This window comes from Nannospalax galili, unplaced genomic scaffold (genome assembly GCF_000622305.1).
Source record: "Nannospalax galili isolate Female #2095 unplaced genomic scaffold, S.galili_v1.0 scaffold169, whole genome shotgun sequence".
Lineage (NCBI taxonomy): Eukaryota > Metazoa > Chordata > Mammalia > Rodentia > Spalacidae > Nannospalax > Nannospalax galili.
Window position 1 is genome coordinate 2,820,630 of NW_008360327.1, and position 16,535 is coordinate 2,837,164.

Genomic DNA, 16,535 nt, shown 5'->3' on the forward strand with positions numbered 1-16,535 from the left:
TTGCTTTTTTCTGGATCTCTTTTCACCTGACCTACTTAGGACCTACTTAGGTCCTTCCTGCAATAGTAGTCTGTGTAAGACATGACTTTTTCCCTGTTGTTACTGCTGTGGCTCCCCCAGTACCTAGAAGAGAGCTTGGCAGAGTAGTGACACCGATCAAAGTTCTTGAGGTCTAGATGGGCTATTGCCATGACCATCAGTTACACTTGACATTGTCTCTGTTAGCTTATACACAAAAGTGGGAAACGCTGTATGAATTTATTTACTTCGTTTCATTTTATTTTATCTGCACAGTACTGGATATAGAGCCCAGGCATGCACTTCACACCAAGTTGTATTCTCAGCCTGTTTTCACTTTTAAATTTGAAGCAGAGTCTCACTAAGTACCCAGGTAGTCCTTGGACTTCTGGTCCTCCTGCCTCCACCTCCTGAATAGCAGGGGTTATAGGGTCGTGTTGCCAGGCCCTGTTAATCATTTATACTTTATAACATTCAACTTTGCATTCTGTTCAGTCAGTTTTTACTTTTAAATGAGAATTTTATTTTACTAGTTCCAGCCTCTGATTCATTGTGAACCTCCTGCCCCCTCAGCCTGGGCTGTTTCCTACTGGACCAGACCCTGGTTTAAGCTATGTAGTTTGCCTCCCTGGCCCATAACACCTGCTCACTCCTCGTCTTTATTCCTTACAAGGCCCTACCTGCTCCATCCCCTGGGTCCAGAGACCTGTTTGAGCAGGACTTACTCCTATGGGGGGATGGAAGGGTCACTAGGCCTAGTCCCTTTGGACCTCCATGTGGGATTGCTGGCACTGGGGAAAAGGAGCTAAGCGTCTAATTCCCAATCCTTTCCCAGCTCCAGCTCTGGTTCTGTCTGTTGGGAACAGGTTCCAAGGGGAGATCAGCTGGCTGGCACTGCAGCTGTGAGAGTGCTGAAGGCCTTCAAAATCCTGCCGCAGGTGTCTGCAGCTCTGGTTCCACAAAAAGTCTGTGCTCTGTGTGTGCTCAGCAGGCACCTGTGGGAGGGATGCGCCTTTCCTTTCTGGCTTCTGGCTTTTCTGTCTCTCTCCAGTTCACCTCCCAGCTTCTCTTTGTGTGTCTCTCTGCCTCTGTCCTTGTCCTTGCTGACTTCCTGCTTTCATTGTCTCTGCCCCAACCACCCCTTCCTTTATCTGTCACTCCCTAAACTGGCCATAATTTAGAACTATAGCCCATTATTCTTGAGTTATTTGAATAAAACTAACTTTTCCACTCACACATTTAAAGAGTAAGAAGTAGAACAGTGCTCATTTTATTCTGAAACAGTGACTTAATAGCTCTTTAATTTGTATCACCCCAGGTAGAGCTGCTTTTGCTCTTTCAGTCCCTGACTATGAATATAGAATTTCCCTCCCCACTCAACTGAGTGCCTGGACTGATATCATACTCTCTGATCTTCTTCTTAACATTTGGAAGGGCCGAGGACAGAGACCCAGGTAGAGGAGAAACCCTCTAAGTACACCAAATATACTCCAACAATCCAGTATTGCCCACTCCAGATTTGGACTAGTCCCTGAATGGCCCTTAGTCATCAGGGTGAAGAGAAGAGATACACAAGAGATGCCATGTCCCCAGTTCACAGTGGTTCTGTGTGCTTGGACACCTTGTGTTGTTCTGGAGCTTAGGAGACTGGCTCACAGCTTCCAGGGAGCCCAGGAGTAGCTGAGGAGAAAGACAGAAAGGCAAAGTAACATGAATGGTACTGATTGAATTAGCAAATGGTTGCTGAGAGCAAGGATTTACCAAATATCAGGCAGGACACACATATGAACAGGACCCATTGTTTGTGTAAAATTCAAATGTAACTGGGAGTCCTGGCATTCCATTGGTTAAATCTGACAATCCTAGGAAAGAATTCACTCAAGGTCATACAAGAATTAGTGGAAAAGACAGGATTTAGAAGCCAGAGAGTCTAACTGTAGGAACGAATCCTTAGTAACTGGTTTGCCCCCTCATCCTGGTCCACCTTCCTGTCTAGGTTCCTTCATCATTCTGGGAACTCCCCTCCACGAAGAAGTCTGCATGGATCTTTTCTCCCTAGATAGCCTAGATGTCCTTAGCCACATTTTGTATTTTCCCTAAGCATACTTGGTTCATGCCGCCAAAATTCATTCATTCCATACTTGTGTACACAACTCTGCTGTGTGCAATACTTTACCAGAATAACTGGTTTTTTGTTGTTGGTGGTGGTCCTTTTTTAAGATGGGGTCTCCTGTAACCCCAGCTGGCCTAGAACTTACTATGTAGACAGAGTGGTCTCAATCTTAGAGATCTGCCTGCCTCTGCCACCTCGCCCGGCCAAAAGTTTTAAAATGTATTTTATTTATTATTATTTTATGTGTATGAGTATACTGCCTGCATGTGTGTGGGTACACCCATGTTGTACAGTGTTTGTGGAGGTCAGAAAAGGATATCAGATTCCCCTGAAACTGGAGCTATAGAAGGTTGTTAGCCACCGTGTGGGTGCCAGGAATCAAACACAGGTCCTCTGCAAGAGCAGCCAGTGTGTTTAACTGCTGAGTCATATCTCCAGCCCCTATACCAGAATAACTTGACTCAGATTCCAATTTAAGAAAAGATGACAACATTCCTGTAAGTCCATCTTCTTCTAGATCTTTGGCTATGTCCAGGCATGTTACCTTATATCTTTTATGGGATATCTGGAGACAATGTACCCATGTTTATTCTTCAGCCCATGCAGACTCCTGGGTAATCCATAAGCTGGGCAGAACTGGAAGGCAATGCCACAGAGGGCAGGTGGGAGAACCTCAAACCCAAGGAGAGTCCTCATCCTCAGACTGTTCCTGCTCCCCTGTAAGACCGTTCCAAAAAGATATCCCAACCTTTCTTGCTCTCCCCCACAGGTACTATTTCCCATGCCAACGCTGGCTAGCAGTGGAGGAGGACGATGGCCAGCTGTCCAGGGAGCTTCTGCCAGTGGACAAGTCCTATGTGTTTCCCAGCGAGGATGCAGAGGGTGGGGGACATGGTGGCAATAACCCCCTTGACAACCTGGCCTTGGAGCAAAAAGGTTTCCTAAACTAGAGCTGATTTCTAAACCCCCGTCATCCTTTTCTCTTCTTCCCTCTCCCTCTCCCCTCTCTGGTCTATTCCTTCCCTTCCTATGGGCTCTGGATACCTCCTACTCTGATATTCTAGCTGTTTTGCCCTCTCCTCCGTAGTGAGATTGTGGAGGTCAGAGTAGGGGAGGGCGCATGCTCCTGTGTGCCTAGCACAGGTTTAGAATAAGGTATGCAGCTATGGATGGTGCTGTTGTCAGGAACAGAAGAGTGGAATCAGTTTGGATTCATTATTTTCTCTCCCTTCAGGCACACTTTAGGCTCCCAAGGCAATTTTTGCCAAGGAAAACCATGGGCAGTAGCCTACAAAAGACATGTGATGCTTGTTTCCATTCCTGAGACTCCTCCAGCCTGGAGAGGTCAGACCAAAGCTCCTAGCTATGAGCTTCTGACACCCACAGCCACCTCATCTCTCCCTTGACCATGTGTCACCTTTACTGACTGATGGCTTTCAGTATGAGTCAGGGTCAGTGGGTATTTTCTCTCCCTTTAGGCATTTTCTAGACTAAAGGGAACCACAGAACAACCCATACTGTAAGTAAAGTGACACATTTCTTTTGCTCACCACAGGCCTTGAGGGTGTAGGATTGAATGAGTGGAGAGGAACTGGAGTGATAGAGCCAGAGTGGGCAGATCAAGGGATCGAGGAGGCCTCCTCTCTTTGTGAGATCCTGGGGGTAATCCACAGCTTACTTCTCTTTGCTTTTCTGACAGATAAATCAACCACTTTCTCGGTGACAATAAAGACTGGGGACAAGAAGAATGCAGGCACAGATGCCAATGTTTTCATCACCCTCTTTGGCACACAAGATGACAATGGTAAAAAAGAAATATAGCACCTTCCTGGGCACACTGGCAGACTCAACAGAAGGTTCTCAGGAAGCCCAGGTTACACTTGTCTTACAGGAAACTACAGGTGCCAGGCCCCACCACAGAAAGGCAGATCCTTTGTTTCTACAAAATCTCTCCTCCTGTTGTAAGAGCAAAGAAGCTTTACCCTAACTGTACCCCAGCAATGACTTGGAAGAAGGAGCTCTTGCAAGTCCAGCAAGACTCAGGTTCCCCACTATGAGATCTACAGGGAATGCCAGAGTTATTTGGAGGCTGCACAGGAACTCAGGAAGGGGGCATTTAGTGTGAGGGCACCCATCATCCACTCACATCTTGTCTAACCATTCTGCCTGAGCCTAGAAGAGTCTTAAGCAGTCTTTATGCATCAGCTTGAAACTCTGTGAGTCCAGAGCCAGATGGCAAGCACAACTGAAGAATGAATGGAGCTAGGCCCAAACTGAGTGTTTATATTCTAGAACAGAGGTGTATTAATAGAATGCATGACTCTGGAGCCTGACTGGTTCAAATTCCATTCCAATATTGGTTGCATGGCCATGGGCAAGTTGCTTTACCACTTTGTGCCTTGGCTTTCTCCATTTGTAAAATAGAACTAAAGCTCTATGTGCCTTTTAGAGTTGTGGATTTAATGCCATTGAACATTTAAAGTATTTGGGTCAAAGTGGCACTCAATGAACAGTAATTATTATTATTTAATAGGTTTGATAAGTAAAAAATATGTAATAAAAGACTTATGTCACACCCAATAAATTGATGTGTTTGTACTGGTTCCTGAATCATGGCCAAAAAAAATTGAGGGGCCCTAACAGCTGCATTTATTCACTGGGGAATTTTATTGTTGGTCAGCTTCTTAAGCACTCAAAATCATAGTCTTATTTGGTCCTCACAGAAACCCTCTGGGGAAAGCACCAGATCACCTCTTTTTGATATCTAAGGAAGCCAAGTTGTAGACATTAAGCAGTTTTTCAAGGACTCCCAGGTGATAGGATTCAGAGCCAGGCATCAGAATGGGGTCTCTCTCTCTCTCTCTCTCTCTCTCTCTCTCTCTCTCTCTCAGCACTTAAGCCAATGTGCTATAAAGCTGTGACCATCAGAAGGCCTTGTGCAGGAGGTGGGATGTGGGAACTGGAGCTGGGATTAAAGAAGTCAAGGGACTTTAAGGCAACATAGTGCCAGTAGGAGAGGATGGTGATGACTCTGCAGCCACCTCAGACTTCAGGCTGATACCACAGCCAGTCCCAGATTCTGTATGTGGGATGGACAGTGGGGTCATTTGAAGCTGTCCCCTCCTTGTGCCATTCAGGTAAGTCTGCAGAGAATTCCCACGAGTCACATCCCCACAAAGGATCGCTGTTGGTCCATGAGCGTGGGGAGGATAGTTTGTCACTGGCTCCCTCTTCATGTGGAGAGCTGCAAAGGTTGTGGAAGAAGAGCTGGCACTGACTCAGAGCCCTGACACTTGTCCTGTATGAGCATGGCAAGGCTGTTCTTTAGTTATAGACTGGCAATTGCAAGCATACATGAAAGGGTTTTTTTTAAAGCTCAGCAAAAGAATACATATGTACAGCCTCCCCCCACACACACACCAGTGTGCAAAGGTCACCAGTGGGTGGAATGGCACCTTTGTTGATTTGATGGAAGTTCAGAAAGTTGGTCATTAAGAGGAAAAATGAAGGGGTGGGTGAGATTAGGTGGAAAAAGTCTTAGGGCCAATCAGTCATGCTGGGGTCATCTGGTTGGCAGGAATGACCCTCCTGAAGTCCTCCAAGACCAACAGTGACAAGTTTGAAAGGGACAGCATTGAAATCTTCACAGTGGAGACGCTGGATCTGGGAGACCTGTGGAAAGTTAGGATCGGCCATGACAACACAGGTCTAGCTTCCCTCCTTTCTGTGCCCTGCTACGCCCGGGAGCACCATGGACAGGTCACTGTGGGCTGCTCCGCTGACAGTCTTTCCTCAGACCCCATCCATGGCAATTTTAATGCACAGATGGAATAGAAAATCTCTGAAATGACTGAATGGGTTTCTAACCTGAGCATACATAGAGTCACCTGGATGGAGGTGGGGATATTAAAACATGGTTCTTGGGACCTCCCCCCAACTTTTCTCACTCAGTAGTTTTGAGATATTTTTCTCTCAAGTCTCTGGGTGATATATAGCTGCTGGACTGGAGACCCCAGTCTGAGAACCACTGAGTCAGCCGGTCCTTCACGGAACCCACTGACACAGCAGCCAAAGAATGTATCCGTAATTTTCCCTCAGTGTAAAGTAGGACTCTCTTTTTGTTCTCCAGCTCTTCTTTTCTGAGCTTGAGGAAGAGAGTCTCATTCTCAAAGTAGGAACTATTGGAACTGCAGGGTCCAGGGTCTCTGGCTGGCTTTCATTTCCCTCTTTAAGCTGAGCACTTACTGGCTTACCTTTCATTCATCACAAATGGAACAAGGGAGCTGTGAGCATCCTCTCTGACACAGGATGAAATGATGAAAGTCTCCATGGACATAGGCTTCCTTTGGCTTCCTTTGGTTCCCTGTTTGGAGCTTTGTCCACACTGGACAGCATCCTTGCTTTGCTTGTTGAGACTCCTGCCCCACCCCTCCCCGTCACCTCCTCCCAGGGCTTCTCCAAGACCAACAATGACAAGTGCCCCCTCCTGCTGGTACTTCTTCACTGTATTTTGTCTCTTTCTCTCTCTCTATAGGCAAGGCCCCAGGCTGGTTTGTAGACTGGGTAGAGGTGGATGCCCCATCTCTTGGAAAGTGTATGATGTTTCCCTGTGGCCGCTGGCTTGCCAAAAATGAGGATGATGGAACCATCGTCAGGGACCTTTTCCATGCAGAGCTTCAGACAAGACTTTACACACCATGTAAGAACCCTGCAAGGCAAGGCCAGCCCTCCTAGGGGACCCCATTATCTGCCATCTTAACATAGCCACAGGTCCTCCTTCACAGTTGACTTGGGGCCAGACCCACCTCAGAGATTCCATTCTCTTACTCCTGTTCTGAACTTTTGGGATGGGAGCTACTATAGGTCTAGCCTTGGACCCAGAGAAAGATAATATGGGTTTTATTCCAAACTCCAGCCCACACTAACTGATGACAATGTGCCATCTAACCTGAGACTTCTTCCTCTTCTTCACAATAGAGATAATAATGCAGGGTGGCTAACATTAAAAGAGTAATCTGTGAGGAACCATGATTGACCCCATCACAATCTTCCTTCCAGTTCTGTCACACCAGAGAAATCCCCACTTGAGGATTTTCTGCTGATGGTGAGGGCGGTGAGTGGGAGAACTGGAAAAGAGGGCAAATGTAATTCTTTTACTGGGTAAAGCAAAGAGGAAGGTGGGTGATTTGGCCAAGCCTTGACACTCCTCTTCCATAGCTGTCATGCAGACGTTCACATTAAATGTTTATATGCATGTAAGTCCATACTAGGTGCTAGGAATCAAACTGAAATTAGACAAACTGGAAATCTGTCTGAATCTGGTGAAATCTGAAAGCAACCCAGAACATTCCAGTTTTTCCTAGCTAAATAAGAAACAATATGAAAAGATTTTGCTCAGATAACTTAGACTTAAACAGCATAAATCAGTGAAGTACTTTTGTTTCTCTAAAGCAATCAAAGTGGGAATCAACAGATCATCAAAGTATTTTCTGGCCTAAAGCCAGAAAGAAAGTAACCTTTCCCTCCAGTCAAGTCCTGGATCCAGGGCCCTGCTGTAGGAACTGCCTGCAGTGCAGTATAGACTAGCAGCAGGATTGGGTAGGACCCTATGGGTACAAGCACCCATCTCCCTCCCTGCCCTAGAGCAGGCCATGCTCAGCACCTACCACTTTGAAATTTCATATAGGCTGACTTTGAATATACAGCTGTCCCTATGTTTCTTTGGGGATTGGTTCTAAGACTCCTGCAGATACCAAAAATCTACAAATTACTAAAGTCCTTCAAATGAAACAGAATAACATTTGCATATAACCTGCACACAAGTGAGTCTTAGATTCATGTCTGCTTTAAAAAGTAGGTGGGACTGGGGAGATGGCTCAATGGTTAAGAGTATGTACTGTTCTTCCAGAGGACCAGAGTTTGATTCCTATCACCTTGTCATGTAGTTCACAACCAGCTGTATGCTACCTCTAGGAAGATCTGATGCTCTAGCCTCCATGGGCACCTGCATACACTACACTACACACACACACACACACACACACACACACACACACACACACACACGGAGGGGAGAATTAAAATAACAATTTTTTTTTCTTTAAAAATTTTTTTATTTGTGGGACTGGAGAGATGGCTCAGCAGTTAAGAACACTGTTCTTAAAATAACAATTTTTTAATAGGTGAAGGCTAGGGGAAGAACTGAGCTACAGTCTAAACATTTACTTAAGGAGAAAGCAAGGGGGAAGAAGAGTCTGATGCTCGGAACCCCCCTCTGGAGAGATCTTGGGGCCCATAGTCAAGGAGCTCCAGGGGACCAGGGAGCTTTGGTCCCAGAACAGTAGAAAACAGCACCCAGCTGTTCCTATCAGGAGTCTGAAAAATGTCTTGGAAGCCAGGTATGGTGGTTGGTCAAGGCTGTCCTAATACATGTGAAACCAGAAGGGACAGGCCAGTGCAGCCTGCTGAGGCCTGCTGAAGCCTGCTGGTACACAGCAGACAGTGAGCAAGGACACCTGCGAAAATCTACATAAGAAACCTGGGGTCAGACTAGGAAGAGTGGGTGGGTGGAGCTCTGTATGCCAGAGCCATGCTATACCAGGGCTGGGAAGGACGTGGGGCTCCATTGTGATCTGAGGGGCCATGACAAGTGAAGGAGTGTCTCAGAATAGCCAAACCGGAGAGGAGAAAGCGCTACTCCCCATGCCACCCGGAGCAGTTCCTCCACTTTCAGAAGTCAAATTATTCCTGAAAATTGATAAATGTATTCATAAGAATCCCAGAGCTAAACAACTGAAACCATAGATCCAGTTAACCTCTGCATGTTAAAGCTGAGGAAACCAAGGCTCAAACACAGCTACAGTGGCAGAGGCAGAACTAGAAACCAGGTACCAAATTTGAGCCCAGGCCTGGAGCAGTGAGGGCAAAGGATGGGCTGTTACCCACTGGCGAACATCCAGGCATCCTCCTGCCTGCTGCTGTCAGGAAAGCCCAAACCCCTATGCCAGGCTTGCTCTCAGGCTCCCAGGCTGTAGGTCAAGGATTCTGTGGAAGAATCCATATTGCAGATGGAGCTTTCTTCACTGTTGAAGGCCTGGCAGGGTTGGGCTTCTGTTTCTCAGCAAGCCATAAGTGGAGTCTATTTCTATCCCCTGTGGGTCTGTGGTTACCTCCACAGGGCATCTTTCCCATGGCTTGTGGGTAAGCATCAGTAATTTCTTCCAATTTAGCCCCAGAAGTGGACTATGCAGGCTCTGAAGTCAGATAAGTCTGGCTCAAGCTCAAGTATGACCATATGACCTTAGGCAAATTTCTTCACCTTTCTGAGCTTTCTCCTCTGATAAAATGGGCACGATACCCACTCCACTGGCCACTGAGTGCTTGATGTTGAATCTGGCATATAGCAAGTTCTCAGTGAATGAGAATTGTCATGACCACAGACACTGCTGCCTCCGTTCTACTGCAGAGAATCCCTTTTAATGCACCAGAGGCAAATTCCTCACAAGAAGGTTAGGGCCACCAGAGAGACGGTAGCTCCTGTTAATATGGATGGCTTCCTTTAAGAACCAAGGTAAGGACCTGAGAGAGATGATGCTAAGGCTAAAAACCAAAACATCAAAGAACCAAGATTACAAGATGACATTTTTCCTCTTAAACTCCTTTTCTGAGGTTTTATGCTTTATTATTCCTTTCTCCCTACTTCACTTTTCTATTTAATTTTTTAACTTTAAACACATTTATTGAGAATTTCATACACACATATAAGGTGTTTTGATCAAATCCATGCCCACTCCCTCCCCTCCAACTCCTCCCATATCTCCCCAAAACGTTTTCCTGAACAACTTTGGGTACTCTTTCTTTTTAACATTCCTCTCTCTGAAGAGGTAACCCTAGAACCTTTTAGGGATTAGATAAGAGCTCCCAAATACTTTTGACATTTTTGGCCTTTGGAACAGAGTATGTTACTAAGAGGCCCAAGGACATTTTGATTTTTAGCTAGGAAACTGGCTACTTTTCTTTAGGGTCTTTTTACCCTAACTGCATAGCCAATTCCTACCTCCTAGTCTTATCACACCATCCTCTGAAGAGGTTACCCAACTTGTGGATATGGAATCAGGATGCAGACTGCTCTGGCTTCTTCCATGCTGAACAGGGGCACAGACCAATCTGGTTTCTTCCATGCTGAACAGGGACCCAGACCAATCTGGCTTCTTCCATGCTGAACAGGGACCCAGGGTGAGGCAATCGGGGTACCCCTTCAGTGGGTCTATCTAAAAGACTCCCAAATTGCATAACTATAGGGAGAAAAGAAAGTCCATGACTGGTACCTAGGAGATGTGAAGGAGAAGTAAAGGCAAGAGTAGTTAGAACTACAAGTTCTAGAAAGGGCACGAGAAAAAAGTCAAAAGAGTATAAATTTCAAATGTTCATATGAGAGTCCATTGGAATTTCTTGATGAGAGCTTCCAAAAGCATCCTCTATTGGGTTCCTCCTCATTTTTCTTTTGTCTGCCAAGGCTGGACTAGAGGGTGATGGACTCAGAATTTGTTTTCAGGCACTTTGATAGCTGTTGGAGTTGTTAGAATCAGTGTCAGTTCCCTCTCAAAGGCTTCTAGATAGGGGGAGAAAACAAATTTAGCCACCATTTTAGAATAATAGTGGGTTGTCTCCCTTAGCTACAGGTGGGCACTACAGTATTGTAGACCAAGATTTCAAGTCTTACATCTGAGCAGCACTTTGTGATTAGAAACAAAATCATCAATGAGAAATGTCTAAATAACTTTTTATAGAGACTTAAGCCTAATATCTGGGAAGTGTATTCCCTTGAATTCTTAAAGAAATATTCTGATGATCTTTGGTTATACTTTCCTTTTGGGTGTTTAAGACCGTACAGTTGGCCCAAATAAACCAATTTATTTTTACTCTTAAGGTCATTTGAGGATCTGTTCCTCAGGGGTCACATGGGCTTGGGCGGAGCCCCTGGCTCCTTCCTTTTACCAGTCCCATCTATGTGAAGATCAGTCAAAGGTCCTGCTTGACCGTGCCTGGCTTCACTTGGAAGCATGGAGGAAATGTTTCCTCTGTGTTGACCCTCCTATTTGTAGATGGGACACTGGTTCAAGTCCATCTGGTGGGGTCTCCATGGCCTCCGTGAACAAGAGAACAGGTGACTCACCACAGTTACAGAACATTTTGAGAGATGCTCCATAGTCCCCTGGAACTTAGTTGACCTTGGAGGGCAAGGAGCAAAAACTGTCCTTTAAGTCCCTCTGACCAGATTAGTGTAGGCCTCAAAGTATGGCTGTTAAACATCCAAGAAGGTTAGTTCCACCATTTTGGTACTTACCGTGTGCTATGTAGATAAAGCCTTTACCCAGCGTGGATCAAGCCTTCTCTTCCTAGCCTTCCCCAGATTATATACTTTAGTCATCCCCAAATCCAGGAGACCATGTGTGATTAGGGCCAATACGGTTGGCTGGGAAGAGTGGCTGGATACTCTGGTGAGGGTCCAATGACCCTGCTTGCCCCTCCTTTAATGAAGGAGCACAACTATCAACAAGCCAAATTGTGATGATGTTTATTAAGCAGGCACAACTGAAGTTGTGACCGTGGTAGTTATTTCACGCTGAAGAGGCTGCTGTATAGCATCATCTTATTAAAAGAACATGGAATTTAAAAGGATTGGGTTCTAGGATCTACAAATGAGGAAGACTATACATCTTTTGTTTTTCTGAGTCTGTTACTTCACTCAATATAACAGTATCTAGATCCATCCATTTAACTGAAAATTTCATTATTTCATCTTTCTTTACTGCTGAATAGCGCTCCATTGTGTAAATGCACCACATTTTTGTCAACCACTTGTCAGTTGAGGGACACTTAGGTTTCTCCCATCTCTTAGCTATTGTGAAAAGAGCAGTAACAAACATGGTTGTACATTATTTTTTTATTGAGCTTTTTAAATTTCCTATAACATTTCCCAATCAAATCCAGACTACCTCCCCCATCCATGCCTCCCTCTTGCCCCCACCAAACCCCATGCACTCTGCCATACATGCTGAGTCCTATTTATTCAGGTGTTTGTACCCAAATTTCCTTTAGTGTAAATGTGTCTACTGGAGTCTAGTCAGCCCATCCAGTGGCCATATGTAAGTCATATTCTCCCTTACCCAGCAGCAATCAGTTTCAAATAGTTCTCAGTCTACTGCTGGCCTGCCACCTATTTCTTACTTCCCTTTTGGGCCCTTGTTTCATTGAGCTGACATGGGTCCCATGCTCACCGCCACTGCTACCACAGGCTCACATGAGCAAGCCTCTAGTGGCCTGGAACCTTCCACCTCCCTGTGTTCATGAACCAGCCCTGGCTCTTACAATCTTCTATCCCCCTCTTCTGCAATGGTCCCTGAGCCATGGGTGGGTGAGGTTTCATATAGGAGTCCTATCCTACACTCTACAGTCTCTTATTCTTCAAAGCTTGGCCTGTTGTGGCCTTCTGTGTACATCGCACTCTGCTGTACATGGAAGCCTCCACTGAGGGTTGAGGGATGCATTAGCCCTCTCTCCACCCCTTATTCTGCTATGTTCCATGAGCCTTAGTTGTAGAGATTCAACTGCTGATGTGTTACCTAGTACTGGGCATCTCCCAGATATATGTTCTCTGTGCCTGACCAGATGTGCAACTCTGCAGTATGTGGTATATTATGCATGTAGTATGCTGTGCATATACTTGATAGTGTGTACAAGTGTGTATGGGTTCATTTGGAAGTCAGACTGATGTTGGGCATCTTTTGATTGTTTTCACCTTTTATTTTTTGAGACAGGGTCTCTCACTGAACCCAAAGTTCAGCAATTTGGCTAGGTTGACTGGCCAATGAGCCTCAGGGATCTACCTGTCTCCCCCACCCTACCCCCTGCCAGCACCAGTGTTACAGACATGTGCCACCATGCCCAGCATTTTACATAGGTTCTGGGGATCTGCACTCAGTCCTCATGCTTACATGACAGGCACTTTACCAACTGAACCTTCTCCCCAGCCTGTCTCCCCCCTCTCCCCCAGAGTAAGTATATCCATTTATATATATGCGCAACAAATAAATGTCACAAAAATTAACCTCACTGTGTAATGTACAAGTATTTTCTTTTTTAAAAAATTATTTATTTAATAGCCACATGATTAGAAGAAACATTCATTACAGCATTAACATATTCAATAACAATTTCCAGAGCAAAGATGCATCTCTTTCAAAATTGGCTGTAAATTTTTAGGTTCACAGTTGAATTAATACAGTTACACAATATTGAACTCAGTATAAACCCTATAAGACGTAAAATTGAACGAGGTTTTAACCTTTAAAAAAGACCTCTATTTCATTTTAAAATATACTGTTTTATACAGAAAAACTCATTTTTTAATGCTACTAACACTTAGATGTTTTCACATGCATCTCTAATCTCTATGTATTTGACTATTACTAGTCACAGTCAGTTACTTTCTGAGATCCATCTGAGCATGGATATAAAATCATCGTGTAGATTTCAATGGTAATGTGTTTCCTCTTTACTAATTAACATGGAACAAATTTTTATGCTTCTTCCTCAAATATGACTCATTTTTATTTGTTGATTTTTTTGTGTGTATTTCATACAGAACATCCCAAACAATCTTATTCATCTGTATACCCACATCCCAAATGGCACCCTCCCATAGTCCCTCCATCCCCCAACTAGAGCCCATATACTCTGTAATCCCTATTACGATCCACTGTGTTGTTGTCACCCCCAGCCGTTCTCCAGAGTTGTCCATCTGCTGCATCTAGTCAGCCTATCTAGAGTTCCTTGTTTTAGGAAGATCAGCTCTTCCTCATCTAGCAGCAATCACTTGCCAATATTCCTTTAGATAAGATTAGGGTCTGTTGTTCATTTTCCAAGTTCTATGCTGGGTTACTGTGTGGGAGTCTCTTGGGCTACCCTGGCCAACAACTCAAAGGAAGGTATCTCCTGTGTGGCATTATTTCTTGTTATGTAGCATTTAGCTATATACATGGACTCTTAAAGAGTTATATTGATCCCTTTAATCTTTGGTTATACTTTCCTTTTGTGTGTTTAAGACTATATACTTGGCTTAGATAAACCAATTTATTTTTACTCTTAAGGTCGTTTGAGGATCTATTGCTCAGCAGTTACATGGGCTTCGGAGGAGCCCCTGGCTCCTTTCTTTTATCAGTTCCATCTATGTGAAGATAATTCAAAGGTCCTGCTTGTCCTCACTTGATTGTCTTCACGTGGAGCATGGAGGAAATATTTCCTCTGTGTTAACCCTCCTCTTTGTAGACTTGACACTGGTTCAAGCCCATTTGGTGGGGTCTCCATGTTCTCCTTCATCAAGAGAACAGGTGACACACCACAGTTACAGGACATTTTAAGAGATGCTCATAGTCCTCTGGAGCTTAGTTGACCTAGGAGGGCAAGGAGCAAAACCTATCCTTTATGTTCCTCTGACCAAATTTGTATAGGCCTCAAAGTATGGTTGTTAGACATTTAAAAAGGTTAGTTCCACCAGTCTGGTACTTTTAATTACCATGTGCTATGCAGATAAATCTTGGGCAAAGACCAAACATTCTCAGATAAACCTTGCCTAGACATGTATTATATTATTTGAGCTAGCTGTATGTATAATTTGTCAGCAGATTGTTCAATTAATATGGTTCCCTCTGGGTTTTTTGTTTGTTTGTTTTGTTTTTGGTCTTCTTTGAGACAGGGTCTCCCTGTAGCCCCAGCTGTCCTGGAACTTGCTATGTAGACCAGGCTGGCCTTGAACTCACAGAGATCTGCCTGCCTCTGCCCCCTGAGTGCTGGGATTAAAGGTGTGCACCACCATGCCCAGCTTCCTCTGCTTTTTTAAAAAACTAGCTAGGCATTATTTATCTCTTGCATTATCTAACCCTGCCACCATGGTTTTCCCATTTAAAGTGCCCCATTTTTCCCATTTCTCCCTTAATAGTACCCTTCTCCTATGGTCCCACCTCTCTTGAGATCCTTCTTTCCCTTTATCCCCAAGATTCCTTGTATAACCCTCCCTTCCCCTTCCCCTTAAAATAACCCCATTTTTGTCCGTATCTCCTTTATTAATACCTGTTTCCTACTGTTCTTCTCTTTCAGATTCTTTCCTGTCCTTTACCTCCCTGGGTCCTTTTCATTATCCTGATTCCTGTAGTTATGTCTGGATACATATTTATGAGGATTTCGCGCTGGGATCCACATATGAAGGAGAACAAACATCGTGGTTTTTTTTTTTTCTGAGTCTGTGTTACTTCACTTAGTATAACAATTTTTAGTTCCATCCATTTACCTGCAAATTTCATGATTTCATCTTTCTTTACTGCTGAGTTAAACTCCATCATATAAATGAACCACATTTTCATTATCACTCATCAGTTGAGGGACACTTGGGTTGCTTCCATCTCTTAGCTATTGTGAAAAGAGCTGCGACAAACATGGATGTACAAGTGTCTCTGCAATAGGATGAATCCTTTGGGTATCTGCTAAGGAGTGCTGTAACTGGGTCAAATGTTAGGTTAATTTTAGCTTTTTAGGGGTTCTCCACCCTGCTTTTGACAGGGGTTTTTTTGTTTTTTGAGTTTGCTATATATTCTGGATGTTAAACCTCTGTTACATGTGTTGCTGGTGAAGATTTTCTCCCATTCTATGGGTTTTCTCTTCACTTCCTTGGTTGTCTCCTTTGATGTACAGAAGCTTTTTAGTTTAATGAGGTCCCACTTTTTAAATCTTGCCCTTGTTTCCTGGGCTATTGGTGTCCGGTTTAGAAAGTCCTTTCCTACACCTATATCTTGTAGGTTTTTCACAATGATTTCTTCTAACAGTTTCAGAGTTTCAGGCTTCACATTGAGGTCTTTGATCCATTTGGCATTGACTTTTGTGCAAGGTGAAAGATAAGGGTTTAGTTTCAATTTCTACAGGTGTAGATCAAATTTTGCCAGCACCATTTGCTGAACATGCTGTCTTTCCTCCAGTGAATGTTCTCAGCCCCCTTGTCAAATATCAGGCAGCCAAAATTACATGTACTCATATTTGGGTCTTCAATTTTGTTCCATTGATCTATGGGTCTATTTTTGTGCCAGTACCATGCTGTTTTTATGACTATAGCTCTGTAATACAGTTTAAAGTCTGGTATAGTAATCCCCCCCCAGCATTGCTCTTAGTGCTCAGGGTTGTTTTGGCTATCCGAGGTCTTTAGTGCTTCCATATGAATCTTAGGGTGGTTTCTTCCAATTCTGTGAAAAATGTCATGGGGATTTTGATTGGCATTGCATTTAATCTATAAATGGCTTTTGGTAGGATGGTCATTTTCACAACATTAATTCTTCCAATCCATGAGTATGAGAGG

At 44.2% G+C, this 16,535-nt stretch overlaps 1 protein-coding gene across 1 annotated transcript in view; it reads left to right on the top strand.

Annotated features, from left to right (window-relative positions):
- Loxhd1 (lipoxygenase homology domains 1) overlaps window positions 1-16,535 on the top strand; it is a gene marked incomplete in the record, with an annotated part of 174,362 nt that overhangs the window by 95,217 nt on the left and 62,610 nt on the right. Inside the window, 4 exon segments of the mRNA XM_017796306.1 lie at window positions 2,901-3,067; window positions 3,831-3,935; window positions 5,709-5,837; window positions 6,666-6,830. Coding sequence (XP_017651795.1) covers window positions 2,901-3,067; window positions 3,831-3,935; window positions 5,709-5,837; window positions 6,666-6,830 — 566 coding nt within the window.